Source organism: Choloepus didactylus, chromosome 3 (assembly GCF_015220235.1).
Source record: "Choloepus didactylus isolate mChoDid1 chromosome 3, mChoDid1.pri, whole genome shotgun sequence".
Lineage (NCBI taxonomy): Eukaryota > Metazoa > Chordata > Mammalia > Pilosa > Megalonychidae > Choloepus > Choloepus didactylus.
The window spans coordinates 133,789,585-133,816,778 of record NC_051309.1 but is presented as its reverse complement, the minus strand read 5'-3'; the positions used below and the strand labels follow the sequence as shown (position 1 = coordinate 133,816,778).

Here is a 27,194-nt window from a genome sequence, read left to right as displayed (position 1 = left end):
CAACTGCTTACCCTAACCAGGATGCAACCTTGGGCCATCAAAGTTGCTGGTTTTCCCCTTATGTTTTCTACCAAGTTCAGCACTTTTTGATGACAAAGTCACAGATTTTCATCCCCTGCCCTAAATCAAGTCCCCACCCTCTAGCAGCAAAGCTACCAATTTTGGTGGCAGCCTCAATCTGGTATTAACTATAGTTCTTGCCAAACTGGCAGGTAGAAGGGAGAGAGAACAGAACAATCCTGAACAAGGCCACCACAGATTCCACTATTCTTATCCAAAGCTCTACCAGTATTACAACAAGACACATGTTTCAATGTGTTTTCTGCCTTCGGTCAATTTCGAGAGTTATGAAATCCTTATTTCTGACAATTACATCCAATTTTATATTTGTTTTACATAGAGGATTTGCAAACTCCTTGTGCTGCCCAAACCAGAAATCTTCTAATAATAAGCTTTTATATTTAAAAATGTGTGTACCCCAACCCAAGTACTCGTGGTTAATACAATTGCTTTATAGATTGGGAATATACACTTTGAGCAGTAGAATGCTGGTGAAATTAAGAGACTTTCATCCTATATCATTGCTGAAATTAGGTTTATAGAAAATTTATATTTATTATTATTTAATAACAGCAACACAGAATTGGATTCATGTCATATTATGTCAAGTGAAAAAAGATTAAAAACAATATACAATCTTGATATTTTAGAAAAATGTATACATGTACACATATACATACATGAAGAGACTGAAATAACATGCTTACACTAAAAGATTAAGACTGTCATCTTTGAATGGTAGGTAGGATTACAAGTAGTATTTTCCCTCTGAATTTAAAAATTTTTCAGAATTGTCTACTTAAATATACATTATATTTAAAATAGAAAAAAGGAATAAATATTTCTAAAGATAGAAAAAGACTATTTATACCACCTACTTAATCAGGACCAAATAAGATACTGATATTTTAGGTATTTCAAAACTTCAAGACAGGAAAATTAATTTATATGGCTATCTTACATAATGCAGTATTAGTAAAATATTTACATTCCATAAGAAGCACAAATTGAGTTCATCTAAAGAAGAAATTTCATTATCATTTTATTTCTCTGGGTATGACAGAAAAGTTTTGAGCAATATTGTCAAAAAAATACATATCCTACTGAGGTGATTACTTTAAGTGGCAATACTTATTTACACACTCAATTTCTGGCATATTCATTTCAAAAGTAATTTACCATTCCATGGTAATAGTTTGTATTCAGAAATTATTCAACAAACTTGCTATGTATCATCATCATGAAATTACCACATTATGGCTATCATTCTGGTTTTATTTACATGATCAACTTTATTCCCTTAAGGACTTACCTTAGCTGTATGATATGTACTAGCTTCAAGTAAATCTGCTTTTTTAGCTTCTTTGGCAAGCAGGTTAAATCGACTTAACATTGCAGCCTTGCAAAGCCGACTTGCCATTGACACACCACTTTTAAACGGGGAACTAAAACAGAAGAAAATAAAATATTCATTAATTATTATTAAAGATTTAAATTGACAATTAATTTCAGGGACAAAATTAACAGATATTCTACAATATTTATGGATCCCAAATTATGTTCAAAGCACATACAGTGCAAGACATTACTGAAACAGAATTTTTTACATAAAAATTACTCCTAATATTTAATTACTTTCTGAAGATACTTTCTTTTATACAATTTCAATTTAAAGCATTATAGTATTGCATTAGAAATTGAAGCAGAAGAACGATGTTTGAAACCACTATTTTCTGAAGCAAAATTAATCTAGCAGTGATATAAAATCAAAACAGTGATTCTAGTAAAAATTAAATGGAAGGGGACAAAAATACTTTCCGACATGATGGAAATGTCTTCATTTTCACTGTGGTGATAACTGCAGATATATACATATATCAAAACCCACAGATTTGTATACTACATTTCACAATATGTAAATTTTATCTCAATAAAAAGGTTATATACATACCCACCCCAACTCCTCATATATATGTGTGCGCACACATTTGTATATTTCTATGTTTCTAATAAAAGTGGGTTCACAGATCATGAACCTTTTTTGCTACTGTAATATTTCTTTATTATATCTTAATTGTTGTTTCTTGTTGTGACAGATTACAAAAATTGCCATTATCCATCATTCTTCCCTGTATCCACAGCTCTTTGCAACGCAACCTTTTGGATCCTCCCATCGAGAGGTGTGGCTGATTTCCTCCCTCCTTGAATTTGGGCTAGCCTTGTGACTTGTTTTGGTGAAGAAAATACAGAAGTGTCGATGTGTCAGTTATGAGTCTAGGCCTTAAGAGGTCTCATGCTCTGAATTCTCATGGGACCCCTACCTCTCCATCCGAGCAAGCTGGGACTAGCCTATAAGAAGGTGAGAGAACACATGGGCCAGTGCTCAGTCGTCTCTTTAAGATGAGTCAAGCTGACCTGCAGGTGACTCACAGATGATCCCAGGTGCATGGATCCAACCAAATCCAGAACTGCCTAGCTGACCTAAGGACTTGTGAACAATAACAAATGACTGTTGTTCTACAATAGTTAACATACACTTCTGTGTATGAAATCTCTTCATCTTTATAGTTGAATTTTCTACCCTGATATATCAGGGAATTATCCTTTGTTTTGGTAGTCCTTTAGATAGTTCTCTGGGCTTTTCAGGTATAAACTGATATCATTTGCAAAGAGTGGTAGTTTTACCTCCTTTTCAGTGCTTTATATCTCTCAATTCTTCCTCTTGTTCAAATGTATTAATTAGCATTTCCAGCTCAATGTTAAATAATGACAGTAAAGAATCATGCCTTACTTTGGATGTTAGTGGTAATGCCTCTGAGATTTCATTATTATTATATTTTAGACAAATAAAGATATATTTTATCCTATTACTAAAATATCTAAATATTCCTTTTTTATTATCTTTATTTAGAATAGTTGTGGAATTTTATTAAATGTCCTCTTAGAATTTATAGAGGTGAATATATGGTAATTCTCCCTAGAACAATATGAAAAATTACATTAATAAGAGTTTCTAATCTGCTATTATTTATCTTATGTTACTATTCTTGCATTTCTAGAAAATAAGCCAATTGGCTTTGTTGTATAAAGCATATTATTTTAATGTGGTATTAGATCCTGTTTCCTCATTTTTATTTGGAATTTTGTTTGGATATAAGTGATCTTGTTCTACAACTTCTGGGGAGGCAGCAATCTTTTATCAGGTATAGGTATCAACGATACACTTGCTACATAAAAATATTTGATACATTCCATCTTTTTAGTTAGTGTTGGAAGTGTTTGCTATTCAAATATATTAAAAATTCCTCTATGAAACCACCTCAGAATGGTGCTTCCTTTGAGGAAGAGTTAGGGTACCTTCTTGACAACTTTCTTTATAAAAAATCAATTTGTTTAGATTCTTTCTCTCTTCTGCCCCAGTTTTAGAAATGATATTTTCATAGAATTTTTTCCATGTCATCTAGGTTTTCAAATTTATTTGTATGGTTGAGTAGTTTCTTATGATTCTTTTAATATTCTGTTTCTAAGCTATTACTCCCTCATCATTTATTAATTTATAAGAGATTGGTTAGTGATATTTTTTCAGAGAATCAACTTTTTACAATTAAATTCTACCTCTTTCTATTTTCTAGCTCTTTAATTTATATTTATAGTTTTAGTAATTCCTTCATTCTACTTAATTTACTTTTATTTTTATTGATATAAATATTTAAGGTTTTGACTTGTACTCTCAGCCCTGCTTTAATTATGTATCTTACAAGTTTTTACATGTAGTGCTTTTAATATCCTTGTTTTCTCAATATTTTGTCATTTCAGTTTATATTTCCCCTTTGAGCCTTCTTTTTTCCCATGTAAAGAAGCTTCTAGTGTGTTGAGTTTATTTACAGGTTACATCATCATTAGAGATTTTGTTTTTTGTTTTTTGTTTTTTTTTTGGAATTTGATAGTTTGTGGACTAACATATAGTCAGTTTTTGTTAATATTGTATAGGTTCTTGAAAAGTAGGTGTATTTTATATTTTTCTGGTGCAGAGTAAATCAATCAAACCTACCTGTTATTTAAAACTGCTATATTCTTGCTTGTTTTGTCCATTTGAATTATAATCTGTGCTACTGGTGTGTTTCTGTTTCTCTTCATTCCTTCTGTAATTTCTGCTTTATTAATGTTGAGGCTATTGACATACTGCTGCAACATATTGCTGCACTGATATTCATAGTTGTAACACAGTAATGTTTTTGCATTTTCCAAAATCCCCCAACTCTTCCAACTTTGTCAGCAATTATGCACATTCCTGCACACACTCTCTCAGCTCTGTGCCTTCATTATCTTTCCCCAAGGTTAACTTCATGGGAAGTTGTGTACAGAGGGACAAACATTAAGGAACAGTCAACTTTGTTAGCAATCATGTGCATGCACTCTCTTGGCTCTGTGCTTTGTCTATGCCTTGCCTTCAGCAATGATCAATGATCAATGCAGACCATCATAGTAGGGAACTGCTGTCTCTCCTCCTGCTGCCGAGGACAAGGACCACATGAGCCTTCAATAAATGCTCCATCTTACTTACCAAGCTGGACTTGTCCGAGTTGATTTTTGGCCTGTCACACCGATCGTAGTTTGGTGGAAGAATGTCTTATTACACAAGCCCTTGCCTTACTAGGAACAATAGTTAATCATCTTCAATGTGAATTATACTCTTTATATTGCTAAGGTGTCCTTTATCTTATATAATGCTTTGGGGGCTAAATTCTACCTTGTAAAGTATGATCACAACTTCTGCTTTTTTTTTTTCTAATCACTTGGCATACACTGGGCCAAAATAAATGACTTAAGCTCATATAACATTTATTAATAGTGACAGGTGTATTTCTTTTTTGTTCTGCTATTATTTTACATGTTACTGTTTTCAATAAATGGTTTTTTAAATATCTTTAATAGAAGACCAACTTGTCTTCTATTAAAAGTGTATGTGTATGTGGATGCAGTTCTTCTGGATTTAGAAATACCTCTATTTTAGTTTTAATGGTCATCTTTCTATTTTAACTCATTATAAAATATGTATTCACTTATTTCTTTAGAAAATATTCATTAGTTCCTTCCTAGAACACTGATAAAATCAGTATATTTCCTCTTAAGCTCTCTACCTGCTACATGGCACAAGTTTTCTGGAGAATGTTCTTGTCTATTAGTAAGTTTTGCTGGAGTCCTTATCCTTTTCTTCCTTTGTCTTAGTGTTCTGCCGGTTCTACTTATGCTATTCATCAATATGAATGAGCTGGATTTTCTTGGATCAGATATTTCCATGAGGTTCCTGACAGAAGGGCTAAAGAAGTCTTGAAGAGTAGCTGGTTTTTACAACCAAACTGCTCCTCTGTTGCCACAGAAACAGACTGATTCCTGCAAATGATGGTTTATGAGTCATCGGGTAACCCTGACTGCTCCACATCTTTCAAAAACTAGATCATGAAGGGTTCCCGCTGTCACCTTTCCCAGTTTCCATAGCCATTGCAGCAAACAAGGGATGATGCTTTTGCATTTCAGGCCATAACCTTCAAAAAGAGTAATGTTTTTGGTGCTTTCTGAATCTGATATAGAGAGGCTCTCTTGATACTCTTTATTTTTTTTCATTTCCTTTTGGGAAGCTCTATGGCATTTCAGCTGCTTTTGGAATCCCTTATTATATTCTGAAGTCTGTGGATTACATCTGTGCTAGTTTTGCTGAAAATGGAGATGTTGGGTATTTTTTTTTTATTATTATCTTTGTTGCTGTTGGATGATTTCCATGAAATGAAAAGAAAAATGCTGATTTAATAGAGTTATATTCAGAGTTACAGTTCAGAACCCTAATTTCTGGCTGGGAATATTGCCACCTGGAATAAAAGACTACATTTACCAACCGTATCTGAAGCTATGTAACTAAGTTCATGCTAATGAGATTTAAGCCAATGTGTTATGTAGGATTTCCAGGAAGGTTAGTGGAAGAAATCCTTCTTTGTCTTTCTGCTTTTCTTCCTTCTCCTAATCTGACATGTAGACTGGTGTTCCAGGAGCTATCAAAGAACAAGAAGTGACTTTGAGGATTCAAGCCATGATCTAAGATAGTAGAACAGCAAGCTAGTTAGAAACTTCAGTTTCCCAGGACACTTTAGAATATGACAAAGCAGACCTGGGCTGCCTACCTTCAGGTTTCTTTTACCTGAGATTAAACATTTGTGTATTTCAGCCTTGTGCAGTCGAATTTGTTATTAACCTTGAAACATTTATGCTGATCTGAATCTTAAATAGCATAACTCATCCTAGTTGAAATAATCAGTATTATGCTTGATTAAATTCATAAAAGAAACATTTGCGTGTCCTTAATTTAAATACATTCTTCACACAAAAAAAGCAATTTTAAACATTTAAACTCGTAACATCATTTCTTATCTCATTCCAGTGGATGCTCACATTCACTAAAAGAAGGGTTCTAGCATGAATCAATAATCAATAGTAGGGCTATTACAAAGAAACATCTAGGAGGCATGAAGCTAGCTTGAATCTAATTTTCTTTATCTATACCAACTATCCCACAAAAGGTTATCATAAGAACTAAATGAGAAGGCAGTATAATGGTGCAATGGTTCTCACACTTCAGTGTACATAGGAAACAGGAAATATTTGGGAAAGTATGTGAAAAATACAGATTCCTAAGACCCAGATCCAGAAATTCAGATTCAGTAGGAAAAACTGAATTGTTTTAACTATCACATTATATGACTCTAATATTAATGGTCACCTAACAACAACTGGAGAATCACAAGTCCTGGAGCCAGACTGCCTGGGTTTAAAAGGTGGCTCCACAATTCATTACATAACATTATTAAGTTGGTTAACTTCTCCAAGCATATTTTCACATCAGAAAAAAAAAATTGTCTAATGCCTGCAAGAAAGTCACACTCAATTAATACTTATCATTACTATTCAGAATTCAATAAATGAGAGTTAAAAAAGTTAGACAATTAAGCAAATTGTCTTCTTTTGCTTAAATAAAATATGATTTTAAAAGAAATTAGTAATTCTAACCTTTCAGTGATCTTTCCACTTAGGCCATCCACAATCTCCAAAGAAATGTCCCCTTGTGCCCAATTGAGACTCAGGGATTTATATTCCAAGTTCATTTGAAGTGGAAATGCAGAAGGTACTAAACTAATGTGAGGTCTGTTGACTAAGTAAAACATGGGAAGTTTTGAAGTGAAAACATCATCAACACGTTGCTTTACAGCTATTTCTAGTCCTCTAGCATCACTGCAATTCCCATCACCTAGAAAGTAAAAACAAACAAAAAAAGACTCCAGTTCTATATCTAAAGAAAAAGACTATACCAATTGATAAATAAATAATGGGAAATGGCCTAAAGCCCATTTCTTTATCATTAATCTTGCAATATCCTCCTACTTCTACTCTCTCAGCAGCTACTTCCATATTCTTTGCCATACCTCGCACAAGTTAATGTCAGGCAAAATTTCATTCAAAAAAATAATCTTCTGTAGAGAATGATGGAGAGTGAATAAAAACAAAGAACAAGAACTGACCTCCCCCCCACCCCCCAAAAAATTGGTACTTTTTACAGAGTTCTACCAGGGAGAATTGGCTCATTCTATCTTGATTCCCTCTGATTACAATGTGAAATTATAGAAAATGCAGAAGAAAAATCTGACTTAGAAATGGTTAGTGAAAGTGAGTTATTTTTGCCACATCTGAAGGCCACAAATTACAAATGTTCCTGTAGCACAGCTTCCAGTTTCACAAAACAAAGTAATTTACAGAATGGCCATTTCTGGTTAAAATTATGGTCAATGTCAAAAGCTTTCACTCTCAGTTATCATAAACTGTTAAAGAAGAAATCACAGAAAAGATGCAATGTTATAAATATAAAGTAAAGCAGCTATAAAGCTTAGAAGTTAGGAAGTAGTCCTTCCTATATACAAAATAATAAAAAGGCACGTAGATATCCTTTCTCCGTAGGAGGTTAGAGGTTCTCACACAAGAGAATTTTTATAAGCACCAGACATATCACAAATAAATTTTGTTTCCATATCACTGGAATTGTTAAAATGATTACTAGAACTTACACTCATGACTACTTGGGCTCTAGAAAACAATCTAACAAGGAAACGACTTTACTTTTAACCTCCTTTCTCTAAGCCCTCATTTTACTTGAGTGTTTATAAGATATACTGAAAAATGCAGGTTAGTGAAATTAAAAATATACTCAGGGACAAAGAAAAAAGTTGGGAAGAAATAAGGTATGAGGAATAGGCATTGTATCTACCATGAACAAAAGAGTTGGATTCAAAAGAAAATGTAGACAGAAGCTTTGAACATTCAACAAGAAATGGCAGAAACGTCTTTCTTGAAGCTCAGAAAACAGGTAAAGGCTTGCAGAAACCAATCAAGTGCTGAATCAGGTAAAAAGCTAGTCAAAAGCGATAGAATCTCCTGTTGCCCTGGCAGCCCCTAGCCCATTCCCTCACTGACTCAGCATGGAGCCAGGCTGTGCTCCAAGTGCAGGTCCCTGGTCCTAGTTCTGGAGGCAGCAGAGTAACCCTTGTGCACATACTGGGAGTATGTATGTCTGGCACAATTTGGTGTAAGCCTGAGGAGCTACTCTTTAAATTCACTGAAAGAGAATTTAAAGACAGCACTCTCACAGGTTAATCAGCAAAGACTGGGAAAGGGGTTTTCTTTTCTTCCTTTCTTTTTTCCCTTCTGGCATTCAAGTCAAGTTCGGTCATAACATTAGCTGGAGACAAGTTTAAGGAATAGACACTTCAGAGTCTAAATTCTAGCAAGGAAACACTAAAGTATCAAAATGTCCAGGTTTCAACAAAGATTATAAAACATACAAAGAAACAGGAAATCATGGCCCAGACAAAGGAAAAGTTTAAAGAATTAGAAATCATTGATAAGGAAGCCAGACTTAGGACATACCATACAAAAGACTCTTAAAAAACTGGTCCTAAAGATGTTCAAAGAGCTAAAGGAAAACATGGACAAAAAGTAAAGAAAATCAGGAATAAACTGGGTGAACATAAATAGAATATCAATAGAGAGAGATGGAAATAACAAAAAGGTACCAAACAGGGCTGAAGAACACAGTAACAAAAATGAAAAATTCCCTAGAGGGATTCAACAGAATATTGGAGCTGGCAGAAGAAAGAATCAGAGAACTTGAATATAAGACATTAAAATCATTCAGTCTGAGAGCAGAAAGAAGAAATAAAGAAAAGTGAAAAGCCTGAGGAACCTGTGGGATACCACCAAGCATACCAATATGCATTTTGGGACTCACAGCAGGAGAATATTTGAAGAAAAAACGGGTGAAAACTTCCCAAATTTAACAAAAGACATGAATATCTATATCCAAGATGCTCAACTAACTACAACAGGATAAACTCAAATATATATGTAACATGCCGTGTTATAATCAAACTGTCAAATACAGGTAAGAGACTTCTGAAAGCTGCAAGAGAGAAATAATGTGTCATATACCATGAAGCCTAAGTAAGACTAAGTGCCAATTTCTCATCAGAAACCATGAAGTCAAGAAGGCAGTGGAATAATATAATTAAAGTAATGAAAGCAAAAAATTTCCAACCAAGATTTCTATCTCTGGCAAAACTGCCTTTCAAAAGTGAGGGAGAGAGTAAGACAATCCCAGATAAACAAAAGCTGAAGGAGTTTGTCACCACCAGACTGACACAAAAGATGATAAAGTTCTGCAGGTTGAAAGGAGAGAACAATAGACAACCAATCAATGCCTCATGAAGAAATAAAGCTCTCTGGGTAAGGGTAATGATGTGGTTAAATATAAATACCAATACAACTGTATTTTTGTTTTGTAGCTCCAATCCTTACTTCGTACAGAACCAAAAAGATAAGGGCATAAAATGTAATGACAGGGTACAGGGCAAGACGGCGGCATAAGGAAGTGTGGAATTTAGTTAGTCCTCTAAAGCAGCTATTAAATAGCCAGGAACTGTCTGGAACAACTGTTTGGGGGACATCTGTGGCTGGAAACACATTGTTCACCAGTATGGGTGGAAGGGAAAAGACCACAGCACAGAACGGTAAGTAAAACCCCCATCTGCTGTGGGTGCCCTTCCCCCACTGGCATGGCAACTGAATTGGAACACTTTCCTGTGGGTAAAAGAAGCAGTCTCTACTAGGAACAGGGGAAAGTAGCTCAACCAAGCTCCAACAGTGGTTTTCATTAGTAAATGTGGACTACTGAATATAAGCTATGAGCAAAGATAAACCAGGAGCAAGCAGGAAAGGAACCCTGAGGTCTCTCCCAGCAGGGAAGAGGTGGGGCTGAGGGGAAAAAAATAGATATATATATAAAATAAAATAAAATAAAATAAAAAATAAAATAAAATAAAATAAATAAAATAAAATAAAATAAAAAAATAAAATAAAACAAAAAATAAAATACAATAAAATAAATGAAATAAAATAAATAAAACAGAGGCTTTCAGAGTTGGCTAACCTCAGAATACTGGAAAAGGGCTGTGCCCCAAGAAAAGGGCACATACAGCTGGGTACCAACTCTGGCTCTTGACTGGTGAACCCTGCGGGGGGGAGGCTGAGGACTGGCTCTGAAAAGCAGATATCGATTTCTTTTTCTTTTCCCTTTTTTTTAAAATTGTTTAATCTCATTTTAAATTATTTTAAGTAGCTCATTAGAGAAAGCCTCAGGTATTTTCAGTTGTCAGCACTGACCCAGGTAAGGGTGGAGTTAAGATATGTCTGCAAGATAAAGTAAGTAGTCAAGTGAAAGAGATAATTCCCTAAAGGATGAATCTGACCCAAGAAAATAGGGGATGGGAATGGGGGAAGGTAACTTAAGTTGTGGCCCTCCTTCAGAGAATTTAGACCCCAGGAGTAGGAAAAAAGAAACAAACAAAAACAGCTTAAACTTTCCTCTGGCTCAACCACTACCCTGGCAAGGACAGGGTCTGCTGAGAATTAAAGGCACCACACCTTTTTATGCCAGCAGGAAGCAGCAGGCTGACGAGTGCCACCTGCTTGTGTCACACAGAGTCTGGATGCCTCATAGCAAACTCTGACAACCTTCTGAGTCTCATCCCCAGGGAAACTTGATGGTGATAACACCCTCCTCCAGAGACTTGGACCTGTCTATTCTGGGAAAATATGACTGGGGTCAACCGTATCCTTGGAGAAAAAAAAAAAAAGTTTCCATACAGGCAAGGCAAGAACCAGAATAACAAGAGCTGAAAAACTCTGATCAGTTAAACAGAAACTATGCCAGAGGTCTACAATAAGTTGAATGGAACACCAAAGAACAGATAGAGAACAAAGACAAACAACAAGAAAACCTGAGGTAAAACAGTGAAAATGACGTCTAGAATAAACTAAGCAAGGAAACCAGATGCCTAGACACTAACAAAAAATTATGAGTCACACTAGAAAAAAATGAAGATATGGTCCAAATGAACAAACTAACAATTCAAATGAGATACAGGAGTTGAAACAACTAATTGAAGATGTTAAACAAACATGCTAAATCAATTAAAATATCAACCAACAAATTGAGGGAAGATATAGCAAAAGAGATGAAGGATATCAAAAAGACACTGGACAAACATAAGGAAGAGCTTGACTGTTTGTAAAAAACAATTGGCAGAACTTATGGGAATGAAAGGCACAACAGAAGAGATGAAAAACACAATGGAGATTTACAACAGCAGATTTGAAGAAGCAGAAAAAAGGATTACTGAATTAGAGGACAAAACCTCTGAAATCCGACATGTAAAAGAATACATAGGGAAAAGAATGGAAAAATATGAGCCAGGGTCTCAGGGAAATGAATGACATTATGAAGTGCAGAAATATAAGTGTCATGGGTATCCCAGAAGAAGAGAATGGGAAAGGGACATAAAGCATAATGGAGGAAATAATAATTGAAAATTTCCCATCTCTTACAAAAGACATAAAATTACAGATCCAAGAAGTGCAGTGTACCACAAACAGTATAGATCCCAATAGACCTACTCCAAGACACTTAATAAACAGATTGTCAAATGTAAAAGATAAAGAGAGAATTCTGAAAGCAGCAAGAGAAAAGCAATCCATCATATACAAAGGAAGCTCAGTAAGACTGTGTGGATTTCTCAGCAGAAACCATGGAGGTGAGAACGCAGCGGTATGATACACTTAAGCTACTAAAAGAGAAAAACTGCCAACCAAGAATTCTATATCTGGCAAAACTGTACTTCAAAAATGAGGGAGAATTTAAAATATTTACAGACAGACACTGAGTTTGTGAACAAGAGACCTGTTCTACAAGAAATACTAAAGTGAGCACTACAGGCAGGCAAGAAAAGACAGGACAGAAAGGTTTGGAGAAGAGTGTAGAAATGAAGACTATCAGTGAGAGTAAATGGAGAGAGAGAAAAAAATGATACGACATATTTAACATCCAAAAGACAAAATGGTAGACGAAAATACTGCCTATACAGCAATAATATTAAATGTTAATGAATTAAACTCCCCAATGAAAAGACATAGACTGGAAAAATGGATTAAAAAACAGTACCCATATATATGCTCTCTTCAAGAAACCTACTTTAGACCCAAGGACAAAAAGAAGTTGAAAGCAAAAGGCTGGTAAAAGATATTTCACACAAACAACAACCAGAAAGAGTGGGGTAGCTATATCAATAACAGAGAATTTAGACTTCAAATCTAAAACAGTTAAAAGAGGCAAAGAAGGACATTATGTATTAATAAAAGGGCCAATAAATCAATGAAATTGATGGACCATTATCTAAGTGGACAAAGAAAAGAAAGAGAGAGTATGCAAATAAAATCAGAAATGGAAGAGGGGACATAGTAATGACCCCATAGACATAAAAGAGATAGTGAGAAGATACTATGAGCAATCTTAAGCTAGACAATGCAGATAAAATGGACAACTTCCCAGAAAGCATGAACAACCAATATTGACTCAAAAAGAAATAGATGACCTCAATAAACCAATCACAAGAAAAGAGACTGAATTAGTCATCAAAACCTCCCAAAAAGAAAAGTCCAGGACCAGAAGGTTTCACATGTGACTTCTACCAAGCATTCAAGAAAGAATTAGAACCAATCCTGCTCAAACTCTTCAAAAAAACTGAAGAGGAGGGAAAGCTACCCAATTCATTCTATGAAGCCAACATCACCTTAATGCCAAAGTCTGACAAAGATACTACAAGAAAATTACAGACCAATCTCTGATGAATATAGATGCAAAAATTCTCAACAAAATACTTTCAAATTGAATCCAGCAGCATATTAAAACTATTATATACCATGACCAAGTGGGATTTATTCAGGTGTGCAAGGATGTTTCACCACAAGAAAATCAAATAATGTAATATACCACATCAATAAAGCAAAGGGGAAAAAACCACATGATCAGCTCAATTGATGCAGAAAAGGCAGCTGACAAATTTCAGCATCCTTTCTTGGTGAAAACACTTCAAAGGACAGGAATTAAAGGGAACTTCCTGAACATGACAAAGGTAATATACAAAAAACCCACAGCTAACACTATAGTCAATGGGGAAAGAGTGAAAGCTTTCCCTCTAAGATCAGGAACAAGACACGGATGCCCACTGTCACCACTATTATTCAACATTGTGCTAGAAGTTCTACCTAGAGCAATTAGGCAAGAAAAAGAAAGGGTGTCCAAATTGGAAAGGAAGAAGTAAAACTTTCACTGTTTTGCAGCAGATGACATGATACTATATGTAGAAAATCCCCCCAAAATCTATAGCAAAGCTACTAGAGTTAATAAATGAGTACAGAAAAGTGGCAGGGTACAGGATCAACATGTAAAAATCAGTAGTGTTTGTATACACTAGTGATGATAAATCTGAGGAGAAAATCAAGAAAAAATTCCATTTATAATAGCAACCAAGGGATCAAATATTTAGGAATAAATTTAACCAAGGCCACAAAGGACCTACACATAGAAAACAATAAAAAAATTGCTAAAAGAAATCGAAGAAGACCTAAATAAATGGAAGGATATACTATGTTCATGGATTGGAAGACTGAATATAGTAAAGATGTCAATTTTACCCCAAATGATTTATAGATTCAATACAATACCAATTAAAATCCCAACAACTTACTTTGCAGCAATAGAAAAACCAATAACTAAATTTATTTGGAAGGACAGGGTGCCCTGAATAGCCTGAATAGAGAAACCTAGCATGGACAATGATGATGACTAAATGTACAAATGTAAGAATGTTTTTACATGAAGAATGACTGTCAACACTGCAAGGTGTTGAAAATGGATGGTATATGGAAAAATACAAAGTAAATTATTCTATAGATAATGGTAACATTGTAATATGCCGCCATGAAATGTAACAAAGGCAGTATACAAAAGCTAAATATCAGTAACAGGGGGATGTAAGAAAGGGGTGTGGGATTCTTGGTGATATTGTTGTTATTTCTTTTTATTTTTTATTCTGCATTTTTTTTCCTCTTCTTTCTTTGCAGAAGAAGTGGAAATGTCCTCATATAGACTGTGGTGGTGAATGCATAACAATGTGTGATTATACCAGGAACCACTGATTATTTACATAGGATGGATTGTATGGTATGTGAATAAAACTGTTAAAAAAAAAAAACAACAGAAAGATAAACTGCTGGAGAAAATGTGGAGAGAGGGATGTACCTATTCATTGTTGGTAGGAAGTAAAATGCCCACCATCTAGAAGGCAGTGTGGTGGTTCCAGAGTAGGATAAGTACAGAGTTGCCGTATGATCCTGCAACCCAGTTATTAGGTACATAGTTGGAAGAACTAAAAGCAGGGACAAGAATGGACATTTACACACTGGTGTTTGTGGCAGCAGTATTCACAATTGTCAATGTGTGGAGGTGGCCTAAGGGTACATCGACTGATGAACTGAAGGGCAAACTGTGGTGTATACATACAATGGAATATTAAGTGACTACAAGAAGTAATGAAGTCGTGAGGCATGGAACTAGGTGAAAGAATCTTGAGGACAGTATGTTGAGTGAAATAAGCCAGAAAGGAAACAAAAAATAATATAATGCCTCACTAATATGGACTAAATATAATGGGAAAACTATGAGAATTGAATTCAAGACAATAGGTGATTAGGGAGAGGCTTATTGTAAAGGTTCCTAGATTGTAAACTCTTACAGCAGTCACATCTATTCCTGAGTTGTAGAAGTTATTTCAAAATCCTGAGAAGCTGAGCACTTTATGTAAAACTTGGCCGTTCCCTAGAACTTTGAGTATCTGTGTAACACCTGAGACTCAGAGCTTGAGTTCTGCAGCTATGAAGGCAACACTACCCCATGTAGCAATGGTTAAAAAAGCTGAAAAAGAGATCAGACTTCAATTAGAAATATGAATGAAGCTGATCTGGGTAGAACTAAGGCAAATTGGACTAAAGGGTAAAAGACAATATTGACTGTGTTTTAAAATCTGTATTTCTCTGTGAGACCAAAGGAAGAGATGTTCATAATTTATAGTTTCTGTGCACACTATCTAATTTAATTTGTATGGTCAGTTTATTCGAACAGCATAATTATTTGGGAACTTGAATAGGGAGTGGGATCTTGTTGGTTTGTACATGTCAGGTGATACCCTGATACATCCCAGAATAATTCGGGCAGAGAATAAAAAAGTATTTGCAAATCCCCCTTAAGGTACTGGGGGAAAATATGAAAATATTAAACCTCCCCACCTGGGGAATTCCTGATATTCTCTCAAGTATTGTGGACCACCAATTTAATAGGCCAAGCACTTGATCTTGGGGCTTGCCCCTATTAAATGTATTCTTGCAAAGGAGAAGCTAAGCCTACTTATAATGCCTAAGAGTTACCCTCGGAGAACCTCTTTTGTTACTCAGATGTAGCCTCTCTCTCTCAGCCAACTCGGCAGGCAAACTCACTTCTCTCCCCACTACACGGGACACGACCCCCAGGGGAGTAAATCTCCTTGGCAATGTGGGACATGACTCCTGGGATGAACCTGGCCCCAGCATCAGCATCGTGGGATTGAGGAAGTCTTGCTGGACCAAAACGGGGAAGAGAAATGAAACAAAATAAACTTTCAGTGGCTTAGAGATTTCACATAGAGTCAAGAGGTCATTCTGGAGGTTATTCTTATGCATTATATAGATACCCAGTTTTTGTTTTTAATGTATGAGACTAGCTAGAAGGAAATACCTGAAACTGTTGAAGTGTAATCTAGTAGCCTTGATTCTTGAAGATGACTGTGTAACTATATAGCTTTTATGGTGTGACTGTGTAATTGTGAAAACCTTGTGGCTGACACTCCTTTTATTCAGTGTATGGATAGACGAGTAAGGAAATAAAGACTTAAAATATATAAATAAATGGGGTGATAAGGGGTATGGGATGTTTTGGGTGTTGTTTTTTATTTTTATTATTTTATCTTTTTTTGGAGTAATGAAAATGTTCAAAAATTGTGGTGTTGAATGCAAAACAATATGATGATACTGTGTACTACTGGTTGTATACTTTTGATGATTATCTGGTATGTGAATGTATCTCAATAAAACTGTATTTAAAAAATGTAATGATAAATCAGTGGTTTGGGACTCATAGGGTATAAACACATAATTTGTGATATGAACTACATAAAGGTGGGGGATAGAGGAGTATAATAATTCTGTATATACTATTGAAGTTAAGTTGTTATCAATGCAAATGAGATTGTTATAGGTTTACGATGTTAAATTTAAGCCCCATGGTAACTACAAAGAAAATATCACAGAATATGCAAGCTCAAAGAAACAGCATTTAGAGTACAGGGGCACTGAATGGGCAGGGAAAATGGGGAGTTAATGCATAATGGATATAGGCTTTCTTTTTGGGGAGATGGGAAAGTTTTAGTAAGGGAAGGTGGTGAGGGTGCCACAGTATTGTGAATGTGATTAACCCCACTGAGTTGTATGCTTGGGAGTGGTTGAGATGGCAAAGTTTATGTTATATACATTGTACTCACAGTTAAGAAGAAAAAGAGCAATGAAAGAGACAATGACAAACATAAAACATGATCTTGGATGGGATCTAACAATAAAGGACAAAAGGCTCAAAATTATAATATTGGGACAAAAAAATGGAATATAGACTGCAAGTTTCATATCAATGTTAAATTTCTTGATAACTTCAGTTAAAGTGGTTATATAAGTGATACCCTTGTTTTTAGGAAAGGTACATGGCAGTATTAAAAGTATTCAAGGAGCATGATGTATACAATCTTCACTCAAGCGTTCAGAAAATGGACTGATAAAAAGATAGACAGATAGATGGATAAATGGAATGATATGTCAATGTGACAAAATATAAAATTTGTTGAATCTGGCTATTCAGTGTGTAAGGAAATGTTGGATTTCTCTGCATTAGACTTGTATTATTTTTGCAACTTCCCCGAAATTACAAAAGTATTTCAAAATTAAAAGTTTTAAAAAACTGAATGTAATATATTAACAACAAATGATAATGGGATAATGACACTGGTTGGGCCTAAGAAAGTATGACACATTTGGAAAAGAAAAAATAAAATCTACAGGTCAAATTCCTCATAAGATTCCTTAAACATCAAGTAGTTTCACCTACATGTTTTAATGGTGTAAAAGCTAATTGAATAGAAAAAATGAGGTTTACTAATATTCTATGAGAAATGTCCTTTTTTCCTCTCTCTCTCTCTCTATATATAAAGTATATGTGATTTTGGTTATATCTCAAGGCTAATTCTTGGTCCTGGAAAAATATACCCCTAAAATTATGTCATATAATTTGGAATTTTTGATTTGATTCATTCAAAAAGATTTAAAATGATGACATAAAACTCAGAGGTAAAAGTTAAAGGCTAAATCTAATCAAAGAATGTAGGAGACCTGACCTAACAACAATTCATATAGTAAAAATCTCAGAAGCTTATTCTACCATAAGTTCAATAAAAGTTAATAAAAAATGATTGCTGAAAGAAGCCAATAGAAACTGAAGCTGCATTAATAGAAACACAGTGACTAGATCAAAGACAACAACACTGTTAAAGAATTATGCATTGACTATATTACATATGGACCATCATATTTAGTGTGACATTAAATTTTAACACCATCATCCATATACTACAGAACACCTGGGGGAAACAAAGTATGTTCCTATGAATAACAACTGATGTTACAGGAAAATTAGTCTGGGTAGAAGAAGATGACACAAAGGAGACACTTTGTCTTTGTAGTTCTAATGCTCACTCTGCGTTTTATTTGAATGATGTCCCCCCTGAGCTGTGTAATAGTGCACAGCACCTGACAAAGTGAAGGACAAATACCTAATGAAAAAGGAATATAAAGATTATCAAAGAGCAGTACTTATCAACCCTGGATGTACATCACAATCACTAGGGTTGGGATCTTAATACAATGCTACTCCCAGTATATTTTTTAAAAGCTTCCCTGGAGAGAAGAAATTGCAGCCACGGTTAAGAACAGATACTATTTATTTTTCAAGTGTCCCACACAGCAGAATTAGTTTTAAACTAACTAACTAAATACATAAATAAATGCACCTTCAAAAACAAAACATGCTGACTCAAAGACCATCTGTACCAGAATCACCTGGTGGTGCTTTTTTAAAATGAACATTCTTGGGCCTCACCTCCAGACATACAGTAGAGATATTAAGAGGTCCAGGAATCTGAATTTTTAACAACTTAAACACACTAAACTCTGTTTAGGTTATGTAAGATAGTTCATCCTTCACAGACATTTATTAAGAACAAGCAAAGAAAAAAAGCCTTTCCTAAAAGAGACTCAAAAATTTTCAGTGTCTGAAAATGTACTTGAACTGACTAAAAGAAAACATGGCAAAGAAAAACTTTATTAACCAAATTAAACCTAAGTCACTGTCTGAAACAGTGATTCCTCATATCCCAGGATACAACTTTGGAAAAAGTACAGTTAGAAATAACAAATTTTGAAGGTGCAGGACAACAGGCATGAACTCTCGTATAATGCTATTGGGAATGTGAGTTGAAGGGCAATTTTATATTTCAAAATTGCAAATGCACACATCTTTGACCTTCACTTCCACTTACAGGAATGCATATTATAGATATTCTTCTATGTATGTAAATAACAAATGTAAAAGATCATTCACTATAGCATTATGGTAGCTGCAAAACATTATAAACCATCTACAAGTCCATTAACCTTGAAATATTTAAATAAAATATGTTACATTCATACAAAGAAATACAATACAGCCATTAAGAATAATGAGGAAATTCTTTATATACTTACATGGAAAGACTTCCAAGATATATTATAATGAAAAAAAGCAATATGCAGGGAACTATGAATTGTATAATCCATATGTTGTTTTTTAAAAAAAGAACGTATGCACTGACTTTTATAAACATTATCTCTGGAAAGAAAAATGGGACTCTGGTAACACTGGATACTTCTACAAAGCTAAAATGGGTGCCTAGGATGTTAGGATTGGAAGGAGACTTTTCACTGAATATTCTTTTTAATCTTTTGATTCTGAACCAGGTAATGCATTTCCTATTCAAATAAAATAAGCTTAATATTAAAAAAAATAAACAAATAGTAACCATTTCCTTTTTTATAATTGATTTAAAAGCCAAAAATGGCAAGAAAATACAAAATCTTGTATGCATATGGAATAGAAAAATAATCACCTAAAAGAGAAATTCCTAAAGAAATGGTAACAAAATATACAGAAACAAAACAAAAAACAAAAAAGAAAAAAATAACAGAAGTAGTACAACCTAAAATAAATATTGCCTAGATAAGGACCTAAAGCTTACACATGCAACTGGTACTAAAAACAAACAGCAAATAAAAGAAGAGTAGAGTAATAATAGTTTTAAATAGTTTTGTAATGGTAACTGAAGATTTGAAACACCAGGCTTTGTGAAAGATATAGAAATTAGCCCCAAACAGTTTCTCAATGAGAAAATATTGAAATACCAATCCAGCATTATGTAATGCTCTCAAAGAAAGAAGTAAACTACCAATCTACATTTACCTTGTGTTCTAGTTACTTCCTACTCACTTGACAAATTAAAAGGATCTAGATCATATCCAAATGTACAAAAAAGGAAAAAGGGTAAGAAAGACCCAAAATGGGCACTTAAGAAGGACTATACAGACAAATTTTCAGATTTGAGAAGTTCAAGGAAGCATCTTTTCCCAAAATAAAGGGGAAACAATGGAATATTATGCAAACTAAAGCTTAAGTTAGATGGAATGCACATAGTTGGCTAATTTAAATATTAATTCTTGTTTGTCTTCTTGGAAAGATCACAAAAATATTATACCAAGTTTGACTACAAGTTGTCATGAAATGAACATTCCCAACAAAACAGTGGATCTGTGTTTTGATCTTAAAGCTTCATGAATGCAAAAGCTGATTTTATACTGGTAAATAAAACAGTGAATTTATTTAGTGAAAAGAAGCCAGGAGGTACAGAAAATTCCACTCACCAACAAGCATACTGCTGATATAAACTGGCTGTATAAAATGACTCAGTAATGCACCCTGTACACCAAGCACCTCCCATCTTGTCAATTTGTCACTTGATGACATACTGCTTATTCTATTAACAACATCAGCAGGGCAGTGAACAGTCAGATAAATTTTGCCTTCAACAGCCACATGGAGACTAAGTTCTTCATTAGCTTCAAATGCAGATATAGAATGTGGATTAAGACGTCTAGAGAAAGAAAATAATTTTCTTCCTTTAAAAAACAAAATTATCGAGTAAAATCTACATGTATTAAGAATTGTACTCTAAAATATTTAACTTTCTAGTACACACTTAATTCCAAAAACAGATGCAAACACAAAGCAAGGTAGGAATGGAATGACTTGGTTCCAGAAGATTAATAACAGAGAGAAATTAACCATAATATAGCTTTACCAGCACAGATAATTTTCATATTAACACCATACTCGATGTCCATTACAATCAAATAAAAAAATAATCCTGTCCCCACCATAATTTGTGAGTTATTTCCTCCGAATGAAAATTTTAAAGAAATACAAAATGAAGGAAATGAAAAAACCAAAACTGACAGCTTTTATTCAAGAACTGTCCCCAATAAAATATGTTAAACAATAAAATATGAAATTATTTTTCTTGAGGTTTCTCTCCAGGGAACACTCATTGTTCTTGTTTCAAAGGGATTACTGGAAGGATGTTTGCCACAATATTAACTGTGGCTATCTTTGGATGGATGGACTTGAGGTGAATTTCACTTTCCTTTTTCTGCTTATCTATGTTATTTAAATTTCATGCTACCTCATGCTAACCCATTCATCAAGATAATATTTTGCCCATAGTGTGCCCAGAAAACCAGAACTGCTATTTTAACTGTGGTTTTTATATATGAATAGTGTATAAATCCATACTGTCCTAATGTTTATGAAATCTTAAAAGCAGGAAGGAGTACATGATTTCCAATAACATAGAAAAGAAAATGGTGATGTGCATGGAATTTTTAAGTAGTAGTAATAGACCAGGTTGGGTGGATGGGAAGAGGAAGTGATTTGAGGGTTGCTGCAGTCTACAAATAACAACTCAAGGCTAGAGGAAGAATATGGTTATTTATGAACTTACTTTTCCTATTTTTTGTAGGGATTCAGAATATATGGCATAGCCAACCTAGTTGCTTTTAAAATTACTTCCATACTTACAATTGTGACTTAATCTGGGCCGATCCTTTAGGCAACTGGTTCATATAGAGATAAATGTTGATATTCTGTTTGAGAGTTAGTAGATTAGAAGCTGGTTCTGTACAAAATATTGATCTTTCCATCATAGCAGGATTTTTGCTGTAGAAGAGTAGAAGTTGTCTATAAAAGTACCTAAAACGATTAAGAGTTACAAATTTTTCCAGTGATAAAATTTATAAATGATGTATCCTAATGAGCACTGTGTCATATGGGTCATGAGCAATGTCCCTGTATGTCAAAACTTTTTGTATTGGTAAGAACTCCTAAAATAGTCTAATGAAATCTTAAATGAAAAATTAAATCCCTGAAGAAGCCCCCAACTGAAGCCCAGTCTGTTTTCTGACCTGCTTTAAAATGCCATTCCTTGACTACCTCTCCACACCCATTTCACATTTGAGTACTCAACTATCATCATATCCTGCAAATGCAGTTATGCATTCAGCCTCCCCAGTAGAAGAGCCAACTTCTTTTGCCTTGCTTCTACCCCTCTCCCGTGTCAAAACTAACCAAACAAACAATAAAAACTGTGGTTCTTGTTCCTTAATGGTTTTGAAGAGAAAAACCCAATTATGTGGTCTTAAGAGAAGCAGATCTTGTAAAAGACTAAAACTAATCATAGCAGGGTATGCATACTAACTGCTTACTAAGAAAACTATGATTTTAAGATGCAGTACCTTAAATGCTATCATCAGAAATATGCAACAAAAATAAGAAGCATCAGTGTAGAACAGTGCCAAGTATGGGAAGAAGCAAAAAGAGGTAGCTTTAAAGAGATCCAAATGATTCATTAAGTACAAGGTGGGGGGTGGGGTGGGGGAGACACTGAGTTGCATTACCTTCCTGGACTTTTCCAATAACTTTTAAGATTACAGGATCCTTTCCTTATTATTAAAGATACATACTGACTATTTCATACGTCTAAGTTTATTTTTCAATATTCCAGCAAAGAAAACAACCACCACAAAAAGGATGCATGGATTAAACAAGAACCACAGAAAGCTGATTGTTGAAGCTGGGTGATGGGCTTCATTATCGTATTCTCATTTCTTCTGTGTATGCTTGAAAATTTCCATAATAAAATGTTTTTAAAAAGCTCAATGCTTAAGGGAACAGAAAACTGGGGGATATTATGGGAAGTAACACTTATTTCCCACTTCACATGTGTTCATGTGAAAAAAACTCTCAAAGACAAATATTCTTGGCCTTCCTCCCACTTCTGATGAGTTTGGAAAAAGAGACTAGGTGTGTTCATGTGAGCCCCTTGATAAGATCTCTTGCTGAAATCTGCCAGTCTGAAGAACACCTTATCCATACTCTGGTAAATTTTGCACGGACCTTGTGAGTGAAAACTTGTCAGTCTCTAGTGCTGACTTTGGATAAGTATGCCTAATTCAGAGTTGAACCCTTACCAAGCCTACTTGGTCCAGATCTAAAGTTATACTCTACAATTACTTTATTCAGTAATAAAGATGGTATTGTTACCTTAAAAAAAAGATTCTAGACTCTTAAATGAGGTCTCAAGGTCTTAATATTAAGAATGGAAGACACTAAAGTCCACAGACTGGACATTTTATCGTAGCTACTATGATTAGGTTTCCAAAAGTGCAATGGAAATGATCAGAGGACTTGGAAGAGTAAAACAACACAACATTTCTGACTAAATGATTAATAAATTTCTGTTTGTAAATAAAGATATTTGTATGTGGTTACTTTGGACAAGAGCATTAATATTTGATGACATGTAAATATACTTCTTCCCTTACCTAAGGAGAGACCTTCTTGCTGTAACAACAGCATGAGTGTCGTGCAGCACTCTTCCATTTGGCTTAATGCACTGGCTGTAATTGTATTCACCTGTGCCTATGGCCACAACTTCATGCTGTCCAGCTGAAAGACAAAGGTAAACAGAAGTAAGTCAGTTTGACCTCCTTCTTCTTCCTATCCCACCATTTTAAAGTTAGTTTCTATGATTTCAAATAAGAGTTTTAGAGTCTACTAAGAACCAAAAATATTTAAAGCACTTCAGTAATATCTCAATTAACAAAGCAAATGTCTTATGATACTTCACCTAAATTTTTACCATAGATTCTACAAAATATCCTTGGCTTTCATATATTACACTTCTATTTCTTCTATATCTAGATATATGTGACTTGCTAAGAGACTTTATTTGCCATTACTTCTGTCTTGAACAAACTGTCTATATATGCCTCCATTTTTTTCAATCTACTTGAATGCTCTATAAACCAAATTAGTTTCTTCCTCCGCTCGACTGAAACTGCTTTTCTGAAGAAACAAGAACCATATGCTTTTTCCAGCAGCAGCTTTGTGCCATTTTTTTTTTTTTTTTTTTTTTGCTATGCTCATTTGACACTTACTTACATTCTATGTTCAGAAAATATATAAATCAAATTGGCAGTCTCTTCTCCTCTCATACCCTAACTATGGGGCCTTTCTGTAGTTCAGTTGCTAGCCCACTGCTGTTTTTTTACCTCTAAATATTCTCTAATGTCTTCTTATTCTGTCTTTTACTTTTGTGTTAATGACATCAGAAAAATCTTAGGTTCTAGTCTTTCAAACAAAGTTAAGTTTCACATTTGCAACTATCTAAAGGACTTTGACTAGCTCAATAAACACTTTTGAGATGCTATGAAGTACCAGGTTGAAAAAGATGCTGTGAATAAAATGGTGAGCAAGACATGCCCTCAGCAAGCTTTTAGGAGACAGAAGAAAAAGTAAACAAACCACAAATTAATAAGTGGTTTGAAGGAAACAAATATGGGGCTGCTGTAAAGAATAATGTGGAAGAATTTACCTCATGCATACTAGTTGCAGATATCTCCCTAAGAAGCTGAAGTTTATTCTTCAGCATGAGAAATGAGGAAGACAGCATTACAATCAAAAGAAACAACATGTGCAGACCCTGGGCAAAGAGAGAAGACTAGTAAGACTGCGCCAATAAGGGGGTGAAGGAAGTGGAAATAAGATGAGGTCAGAGAGAGAAAGAAGCCTTATAATCTATTGTAAGGAGTTTCTGGATTTTACTGAAGAAAGCTATAAGAGCTATGGAGAAGCTACCGAAGGTAAGGGAACACACTATTTTGATTTACATTTTAAGACCACTTCTCTCTGTTGGAGAATGCTATGTTGAGGGGTTAAGAAGTCTAATTAGGAGAACTGTTATAGTAGTTCAGGTAGGAGATAATGATGGCAGTTAATGGAAAAGAATGATCAAATCTGAGATAAGTTTTGGGGATATCATCAACAAGACTTGGAGATGAACTGCCAGGAGTTAAGGAAAGGGAGAAATAATGGATAACTCCTAGATTTTTAGTCTGAGCAACTGGGTTGATGCCCTTTACTATGATGGAGAAAGCTAGAGGAGGAGCAGGACTAGATGGGAAAAGCAAAAAGCTCCTTTTTGGATGCTCACAATAATTAGAAATTATTATAGTAGATACGTCAGTCTGGAACTCAGAGCATATGATAACCTTTAAAAGCACAGAAATATATTATCCAAGGGAAGACCATACAGAAAGAAAAGAGAAACTAGAACAAACCCAGATAAACACTAACAGTTAGAGACTGAGTAAAGGAGCAGCAGCCAACAAAGGAAACTAAGTGGCCCGTAGGAGATGTGGGAAGAGGTGTGGGGGACAGCTAAACCAGGAAGTATTGGTGTCACTAAAAAGCAAGGTGTGGTAAACTGTCTTTAATGTTTCTGGGAAGTTGAGTGAATAGGTAACAGTAAAGCCTTTACTGGGTTTTGCAATATGAAAACAGTGAGTAGCTCTGGTAAGAGTAGCAGAGACAAGTAAAGCAGGAATAAAGAGTAGACATAGTGGATTGTGACAGCCTTTTAATGAAGGGTGGCTATGTAGCCAAGTACACATGACTTTGGAGTTAAGCTGGAGGGTACCATGAGTTTAAAGGAAGATTTCTTTGTTTTGTTTTTAGGCTAGAGGTTTGGTAAGCCAGGCTTTCCCGAATACTAGAGAGAAGAAAGTAAAGATATACTATTCAGTGACATTGGGCTTGGCTCTGCATTTTTCTCCACAACAGACATGTGACCCCATGAAAGGTAAATTTGATTCAAGAACCATATGTTTGTAAACCTTCCCTTAAATGGAATTACATAGTATTCATGTAAGTTCTGGAATGGTGACATAAGCTCTGAGTTATAAAGGGCAACACGTTAGTCAAAAACGCAGCTTCTTTTTCAACTCTATAACTTGACTTGCAACTCTTTAATGAGTTCGATAATGCAGGGAAAAAAGAGTAACCAAAAGAAGGAATTAATCAAGATATGAATATGGAAGGGATAAGCCTTTTATAAGAGGAGAGATTTCTTTCTGCTATAACAGTAGAGAAAATGGATACAAATGCAGAAAAGTACGTAGATTTCGTGACAGAGGAGAGAAAGGAGTTTGGATTTGATAGCTTCTTACAGATCCCATTAAAAATATATATACCCGAGTATGATTAAAAGGGGAAATGTTAGATTGTATATATAGTAACAAAATAAAAAATTTAAAAAAATACATGGAATATACTACACAAACAGTGAAACCCAAATTAAATCATGGAGTTTAATGAATAGTACAATTATAAAAATGTGCTATCATCAATTGTAACAAATGTTCCACAACAATGCAAGGTGTTGGTGGTGGGGTGGTGTATGGGAATCCTGTCTTTTTTGCGTGATTGTTCTGGAAACCCACAACTTCTCTAATGAAAAAAAAATTATGAGGCAAGGTCATTACTTGAAAGCAAGGATGGAAGAGAAGTTGCAGGATAAATGACGACAGAGGAAAAGTATGAAATGGCCATTGCAGGGAGTGAGTGACCAATCAATCCTATTGGAGACACATACTGGCTGGGGGTAAGGAGTACCCATTTGAGGTTTCTGATGATACATTTTAAGTATGTATGTACGTAACTTTCCCAACATCATGCAAGTAGCAAAGCTGAGTCTAATGGCAATGCTAATGTTAACCCCTGTTCAAAACCTTTCATGGTTTATTACATATTTCATTAAATCTAACTTTTGCCTGACTTTCAAGACACTCCATTATCTGGTACCATTTTGCCAATTTATATTTTCTAATATTCCTCTATACATACTCTTTAGCCCTAGCAATAAACTTCTTTCCTCACTGTCCCAGAAACAGTTTCTCCCACAGCTGCTCTCTTCCCTCATGCTTGTCTCCCTCTGAGAGTGTCTTCCTTTCCTCTATTTATCCAAAGTTTATTAACCTTTAAAGTTTCAGTTTAAGTCTAACCTCTTCCAAAAGATTATTCTAAT

General features: G+C 34.7%; 1 protein-coding gene across 1 annotated transcript in view; it reads right to left on the bottom strand.

The window, feature by feature from the left end:
* The window catches only part of ADAD1 (adenosine deaminase domain containing 1), a 60,454-nt gene that overhangs the window by 7,223 nt on the left and 26,037 nt on the right, over positions 1 to 27,194 (bottom strand). The window contains exons 8-12 of the mRNA XM_037829051.1: positions 23,653 to 23,776; positions 21,851 to 22,021; positions 20,638 to 20,867; positions 7,120 to 7,357; positions 1,373 to 1,505 (exon numbers count right to left, since the gene is read on the bottom strand). Of these exons, the coding sequence (XP_037684979.1) occupies positions 1,373 to 1,505; positions 7,120 to 7,357; positions 20,638 to 20,867; positions 21,851 to 22,021; positions 23,653 to 23,776 (896 nt within the window). The remainder of the gene's footprint in view (positions 1 to 1,372; positions 1,506 to 7,119; positions 7,358 to 20,637; positions 20,868 to 21,850; positions 22,022 to 23,652; positions 23,777 to 27,194) is intronic.